The sequence below is a fragment of the Arachis hypogaea genome, chromosome 12 (genome assembly GCF_003086295.3).
Source record: "Arachis hypogaea cultivar Tifrunner chromosome 12, arahy.Tifrunner.gnm2.J5K5, whole genome shotgun sequence".
NCBI lineage: Eukaryota > Viridiplantae > Streptophyta > Magnoliopsida > Fabales > Fabaceae > Arachis > Arachis hypogaea.
This window is the reverse complement of record NC_092047.1, coordinates 4,045,186-4,052,947: the sequence shown is the minus strand read 5'-3', so window position 1 is coordinate 4,052,947 and position 7,762 is coordinate 4,045,186. Positions and strand designations below refer to the sequence as shown.

General features: G+C 33.2%; 1 protein-coding gene across 2 annotated transcripts; it reads left to right on the top strand.

The window, feature by feature from the left end:
* The first annotated feature begins 1,189 nt into the window (after window positions 1-1,189).
* On the top strand, window positions 1,190-5,223 carry LOC112726458 (mitochondrial adenine nucleotide transporter ADNT1). Of its 2 annotated transcripts, none has more exons than XM_025775849.3 (8): window positions 1,190-1,561; window positions 2,316-2,364; window positions 2,476-2,639; window positions 2,929-2,966; window positions 3,459-3,571; window positions 3,746-3,859; window positions 4,288-4,632; window positions 4,725-5,223. In XM_025775849.3, exons 1-8 carry the CDS (start codon window positions 1,389-1,391, stop codon window positions 4,806-4,808), a joined length of 1,080 nt encoding a protein of 359 aa, XP_025631634.1. In that variant the 5' UTR covers window positions 1,190-1,388; the 3' UTR covers window positions 4,809-5,223. The 2 variants fall into 2 exon arrangements, with proteins under 2 accessions (XP_025631634.1, XP_072064633.1); XM_072208532.1 differs by having other exon boundaries at window positions 1,221-1,565.
* The last annotated feature ends 2,539 nt before the right edge of the window (window positions 5,224-7,762 follow it).

The window sequence follows — 7,762 nt, the reverse complement described above, 5'->3', positions numbered from 1 at the left end:
TATCTCTATATTAAAAAGATAAACAAAAATATTTTTATTAATCGTACCATATATTTATTATTGATAATTATATAATATTTATTAATATTAATTCTTTTTCAACATATATTTGATTAATATAATTAATTGATAAATTATTGAAATATTAAAATAAGTTAATTTAGTATAAAAAAATTATTATAAAAAATTAAATTTTATATAATTATTTAATTATAACCAAATTAATCGGTTTAACTTTTGATCTATCGGTTGAACCAATAACTCAATAATTTAATAGTCTTATCGAATTGATTATCAGTTCGATTCTGATAACTATGTTCAGAAAAGAAGAAAAAAAATGTTAACGGTACGGCATAATTGTGAAATTTTCGAAAAACAATAAGGATATAATTGTCTAAATCTATGATTTAATCTCTATTTCAAACTAAAAATCCGTATCTTAATATTTTTAAAAAGACACAAAATACATGTTTTTTTTAAATAGTCACGTGTGACTGTGTCTTAAAAAAAATTATGTGTCAACAAATAAACAATGAACATGTACCAACGTATTCATATTTTTTATGGGAGTATGGATATAAATAATAACCAAACGGTGTCGTGTATATATATATATATACATTAATTTGGGTATGCCAGAATCCATCATAACCCTCCTTCCCAAAGTGCTAAGCCGTTTGGCAACAGTGAAATTGTTCTTACCAATTACAAGTAGAGATAGCAAATGGGTTGTAGTACGTTGATTTGGGCTCCTTAATTCGCCAAAAATATTGGATTACACTGAATTTTTGAGATCATAAAAATAAAAAAAGTTGATTTAATCCGCATTGCTTGGCCAGCGAACTTTGGACAATAAGGAGAGCAAATCTAGCGAGAGGCCAATTATTTTCTATTTTCCTTATAGACACCCTAATCGGTTAATCCAATGAAATAATTAATTGTTTAAAAATATCACTATAAGATAAATTAATTATTTTTTAAAATAACAGAAGAATCAATCTATTTAATATATATAATTTTTGAAGAATAAAAATTATAATAAATTTCGAAAACAAAATCATACTTTATCCATTAAATTATAATAGACTTATTTTATTCTTTAAGGCTAATGAATCATTAGATTATATAATTATTAGTAAAATTTTTAAGTATATAGAATAAATATTTTATTAATCAAAGAAATAATAAAAATAAAATATTTCATAAAAAAAGAAAAAGAGGATGATGACGTGGCAGTGAAGAGTGTAAGAGTAGGAATTGTTGTGAGCTCACTCTTTCTTTCTCTGACTTTATCGTTCGGCTACCAACCTTCGACGCCGCCGATCCATCGCAACCATCGGAGACTCAGAGAGACACAGAGAGAGAGAGAGAATCGATCCCTTCTGTGTATGGCTTCGGAAGATGTGAAGAGCGGTGAATCTGCAGTCACAAAGATCGTTACTCTGGCTGAGGAAGCTAAGCTCGCTAGTCGTGAAGGCGTTGTCACCGCCGCCGCCGCTCCTTCCTACGCCTTCACCACCATCTGCAAGTCCCTTATCGCCGGTGGAGTCGCCGGAGGAGTGTCAGTTCCGTTTCTCACCTCTTTATTTATTTTTTTATGCTAAAATTGATTGAATATAATGAATTAATGATAATAGTTTGATTGGATTTTGGAAGTATTGTTTTTTTTTTTTTGGTTTGAATTTTGATGCTTTGTTGTTGTTAGGTTTCTCGAAGGAACGATTTTGATGTTTCATTGTTTCATTTGTCTGGGAACGATGAAGCTGGCTTCTGTGATACCAAATTATTTATTTTTAATATTTCATAGACCAATAATTACGGGAAATTATTGTTTTTTTTTTTTGTTATTGTATTTAACGGGATCTTGTGAGTAATATGATGTGTTGAATTGATATGACCGATGTTGTTCATTTGGGAAGTAGTACTGACTGTGCTCTTGGTTATATATCACTGTCCCTTTTATTAGGTTTGGATTGGATCATGATTAAAGAACTACTACAAATTTTGTGAATTTGCAACAAAATATTCATTTTTTTGGAGATTCTCATGGGAACTATATGTCTTGCTAATAATTCCTTAATTATTCGTTGATATTCGGATCTTATTACTAAGAATTTTAGTTTAGGGAACCTTAGTTGCCTCTTCTACATGGTGTTTTTGTTGTTGTTGCATCTTTAGGTCTCATACGTGATCACTAGGAAGGGAATGAATTTGCTTAACCACTCAACCAACGTCGTGTTGGTTCCTGGATCCTATTTGATAATAGTTTTAATAACTTTTATATAAATTGAAGCTTCTTTCGATTATCAATGCAGATCACGAACAGCAGTTGCCCCACTGGAACGGTTGAAGATTTTGCTACAGGTTAGTTTAACCATTTTACTACAGCAGTATCCGAAGTTCTTTGGATTCCAACTAATCTGGCCGGGGTGTATTCTAATTCGTTTAATTTTGCTGGGCCTTGCTGATATGCAGGTCCAGAATCCTCATAACATTAAATACAATGGAACAGTCCAAGGCCTGAAATATATATGGAGAACTGAAGGTTTTCGTGGACTGTTCAAAGGGAATGGTACTAATTGTGCTCGGATTGTCCCTAACTCTGCAGTGAAGTTCTTCAGTTATGAGCAAGCTTCTAAGTAAGTTTTACTTTAGAAGCAAAGGAATGATTGGCTGATTGTTCTTTTATTCGACATTATTTTTGTTGGCATATTATTCAAAGTGGAGCATTTTGCGAATCAATTTTAAATGATAGTAGAAGGGGCGCCTTGGAGTAATGGTTGAATTGTCTTGTGTGACCTCAAGGGCTCGGGTTCATTTAAATAGGTTCACTGCTGCCAGCAGCGTTTGGCATTGTTGAATTATTTAAGTGTATTCACTTCATATATTTTAACTCTGTTTTCTGATTGTTTCTTCCTGTTTTGACAGGGGTATCCTGTATATGTATAGGCAGCAAACTGGAAATGGTACATTCATTTTTTACCATTTTTTCTTATGAATAACTTGTTAGCTTAAAATTTTTTAGTTTTATTTTTTTGTAGTAGAAAGTTTGTGAAATGGTTTAGATTATGAATCTGTTTTCAAAATCTGGACCTGTAGGTCTTATTTTACGCCAGCTGAGACTAATGGCTTGTTTAATTACTCAATTCTGTACGGGAAGTGAATAATTTCAGCACAAGTGTTTTAATGGCTCTTTTGATGCAAAAGTCGTTTTTCTTACATTCTTCAGTAACCCTCTTCCTTTTCAAGATTCTCATTTATTCCATTCAGTAGCAATAGTTTCCTTTTATACTGCATTCAGCAATTGAGTGAACATCATTTTGAAAAATAATCTTGTACTTATTACAGCACTAGCGGAAATGAGCTTCATCATCTATTCATCTTTGGCAGTTGTTTAAAAATTTGGTGGTTTTAAAAGCCATATAGTCACTCAGCATTTTTCATTGTACTTTCTGCAGAGGATGCTCAGCTGACTCCTGTTTTACGACTTGGAGCTGGAGCATGTGCTGGAATAATTGCCATGTCTGCAACTTATCCAATGGATATGGTTCGAGGCAGGATAACTGTACAGGTAAACCTTTTCCATTCTTTTTTATTTTTTACCAGCTAAATTGTTAGTCGAAAATGCATGAAGGTAATACCTCCTATAATTGCTGTATGATTAATTGGAGAGTCAAATTGTGTTAAGTTTACCCTTGCTCTTTGCGGTTTATTTGACATCATGTTGTTGGTATTCTGCTTGCAGACTGAGAAATCCCCTTATCAGTATAGAGGAATGTTCCATGCTCTGTCTACCGTACTTAGGGAAGAAGGTCCACGTGCTTTATACAAGGGTTGGCTACCTTCAGTAATTGGAGTTGTGAGTAATTTAAGAATATGTATTCTCTTTTTAAAGTTGATGAGTGTGACCATGATCATATACATGGCAGAGAACTTCATCCCATGTTCTTTTTTCAAAGATGATATCATTATGAATTAATACACTTATGTTACATCAATGTTTCTACCTCGACCTCTTTGTTTTTGACAATTTCATGCTTGGATCTGTTAACTTTTCTTTTAAATTTAAATTAATCTAAGATCCTTAACTAAGCTCTTAATAAATTATATTTGTGGGGTGAGCCTTTTCTCAATTTATTTTAAAAGCTCTTTATGTAAACTTCTAAAAGTATTTGCTGATATTTTTTTGGCCTTGCTTATTTGTGGATGTTAGACTACTACGCCACAATTTCTCGAACACGTTTCTCACATGTAGTTGACTTGATATTCTCGCTCTTATTTTTCCAGATTCCTTATGTGGGTCTCAACTTTGCTGTCTACGAGTCTTTAAAAGATTGGTTAATCAAATCCAAACCGTTTGGTCTAGCTCAAGATTCTGAGTTGAGTGTGACAACACGTCTGGCTTGTGGTGCTGTTGCCGGAACTTTTGGACAAACTGTTGCTTATCCTCTCGACGTCATTCGTCGAAGAATGCAGATGGTGGGCTGGAACCATGCTGCTTCTGTTGTAGCTGGGGACGGAAGAGGCAAGGTCCCGCTCGAATACACTGGAATGATAGATGCATTTAGGAAAACCGTTCGGTACGAGGGATTTGGTGCATTATACAAGGGTCTGGTGCCAAATTCTGTAAAGGTCAGTCTCATCTAATATACTCAAGAGGTACAATCCTTTTAGTGGCCTTACTCTTGTTGCATTCTAACATTCTTCAACTTGCTGTTTTGCAGGTGGTGCCGTCCATAGCAATCGCATTTGTAACGTACGAGGTGGTGAAGGACATTCTAGGAGTCGAGTTCCGAATATCAGACTGAAGTTTGATAACAGTATAATATCCATTTAACCGTTTGGTTTTTCGTTTTTGTAGGCAAGGGGATGCAGAGATGATAGATCATAGTTGTTATTTTTCTTTCTTTTTAGAAACTTTTAGATTTAGTGTCCATAAATTTATTCCCTTGTTTTTTTTTTCCTTGTGAACATTCTGTAGCTTTCACAGCTGCTTATTCATCTTCTATGTCAATAAGTTGTGGAAAAAAACAATGCAACTACATAGCTACCTTGCTCTTTGCACGAGTCAAGAAAGCGTTTTTCCTCCTAGTGGAATTTGCAGTGAAAGATTATTGAGATTTTAGATCCCTATTCAAATAGGTTTGGAACTAATGATGTTATATCATTTTTTTATGTGCTTGTTTCTAAGAAACCTGGTTAATGCAATGTTTGTTTTATCTACTACCATGCTTTTGGAAGTTTTCTATATGTGAAAAATTGAGGCTATGCACGCACATATATTATAAGTTCGGTTCAATTGATTGGATAATTTTTCTACAGCGTTAGTATCCTCAAAATATAATCTTAATCAGTGATGGTGAACCTGAAAATGACATACGTTGATCAGTTGATGTATTACATAATTAAGGTAAGAATTAATTGATTGTATCTATTTAAGTAATTATGTTAGGAAAACTTTGAAAGAAATGCCCGGAAAAATGAGCAAATTAAAAGTTTAAAACACTTTTGGATTTTAAGATCCGTTCTTGTGGGCATGTGCAAAGACAATGGAATCCAAGAACTGGGAGGGCTATCAAATCTATATGGATCACTTGAGTTGGAGAATATTGTTGATCTGAAAGAAGCAAAGAGCGCAAAGAATGGTGTTCAGTTGATGATATGGTTCCAAACACAAACAGAAAGAGATATACAGTTTGCAATCGCATAATGGTCTGAAGGAGTTGAAAATCAAAGGATCCAAGGGTACAATATTTCCAAATTGGGTTGGGCATTGCTCCTACTTCCTACTAAAACATGACACGTGTATCTCTGAAGTATTGCAACAATTGCTGCATGCTGCCTCAGTTGCCTCAACAACGTTGCGAGCAGAAGCATGAACAAATTTGGCCTAAATTTTCCCACACCCCCACTAATCACGTCAAAGAGGACATATTTTTCTTAGTAGGCATTTCTGAGCAGGTAATTCTCTGATTTTCATATGTTTCCCATGTTACCACAATTAAACACATAGATGCATAAATTTCCTTTCTTTCATTTTGTAGTTGCAGATTTCTAGTTAAACGTCACTGCTATGTGTGATACTTATCTTCCACATTTTTCAATAAAATCAAATTTGGAGAGAAACATACGAATTACCATGAACTAAAAATTGAAATACAGGAATCAAATTTACTGTTTTTACCATCTTCTGCAGGTAGCTTCAGGATTTCAGGAGAACAAGGCAGGAGAAAAGCTGTCTTTCTCTCTATTACTACTTCAAATTCAAGACTGTCCTTTGATCGGAGAACGCTGCAAGAAGAGTTGCAGCTAAACTCTCTGTGAAGGTAACTATAAACTTGATGGCTCTATAGTTGATATTTGAAATTGCTCTATATGAATCTAATACCAACTCAAATAGACTTTCTAGGGGCCTGAAGAGATAGATAACTACTATGGTCAAGATAAAGATCTGATTTCATTATGGATTCAACCATTAGAATGTGCATAGGACAGCTTCTGTGGCAGTTGCAAATTGGTGAGCATGTAAGTACTTTTCTAAAATTTTTTCATTGTGGTATTGTTATTTTGAATTTTTACTTTTCTCAAGCTGAGTTTATCCCTTTCAGTTCTGTTTTCAAAGCTAAAAAGGATGGCAACAATGTTGAACACATCATTGTGTATTTATCAAAAGCAGGTTCTGATCATTGTATATTCCCATTAATGTATCAGCCTGATCAAGTGAATGATCTGATAATCAAATCTATTCTTGTTTAAGTGCAGATTCAATATTATCAGTCAATTCATTAAGAAGCCATTATTATTAAAATGCATCGAATGAGTGCACAAGTACAAGAAATCATTATGAATTTTTGCTACATATGTTTTACTGCACAACAACATCACACATTAAAATGTTCATCATATCATAATTTTATATAAAATTAACGTTTATTAGGAACAGCTTCTAAGAAAAAAGTTTTAAACTTTGCAACAAAATTTCCACAAAGAAAATAATTCCATTGGTCACACAAAAGGCTTGAATGATACTCCTCTCATGCGCTTAGGGTATTATATAAGATGATGTTTGCAAGCTTAATTTGGATATTCCTTTTGAAATTTTGGTAACAATAAATGCTAATTATATTATTGGATTGTAACAACTAGCTTTCAACTAAACTCTCTATGAGGATTAAGCTTGATGATCAATGGGTATTCAATGTTTTTTTTTTTTTGGGTCTTGGGGGTATCCATATTTCATATCGCTCTCATCTCGTGCATTTCTTGTGGATATCAACTAAAAACAGATTTTCTAGAGGGCCTAAAGATTTTTTTTGGTTAATCTACTTCAGGGATTTGGGCTGGCTTTTCCAGATTGACATATACATCATTGTACAAAAAATTAATGGAACAAATTCCAAGCATGAGTATTGAGCGCTCATTTTATGTTTTATAGGTAGACAGTGTAAAACATAGTTATTTTTATTGTATGTGATATTATGTAATTGAATGTATGTGCTAAATTATTTTATACCGAGAATGTATCAAATTAAATTCAATAAGAAATGACATAAAAAGCAAGAAAGATCTACTTTTCAAGAGGTTCTGAAGATGAAATTCTGAAGTAAATTTTTTTTGTTAATCTACTTTGGGCTGGGCTTTTTTTTTTTCAAATTGACACATACATCATTGCACAAAAAATTGATTGAACATTGCTAATGGGATGAATTCCTAGCATTAGTGCTCATTTTATGTTTGATATAGGTAGAGTGTGTAAAATGAT

Coding starts and splice junctions, on each gene's coding strand:
- LOC112726458 (XM_025775849.3), top strand. CDS start 1,389: ATGGCTTCGGAAGATGTGAAGAGCGGTGAATCTGCAGTCACAAAGATC. Junction 2,365..2,475: donor GGTTGAAGATTTTGCTACAG/GTTAGTTTAACC, acceptor GCTGATATGCAG/GTCCAGAATCCTCATAACAT. Junction 3,572..3,745: donor GAGGCAGGATAACTGTACAG/GTAAACCTTTTC, acceptor TTCTGCTTGCAG/ACTGAGAAATCCCCTTATCA.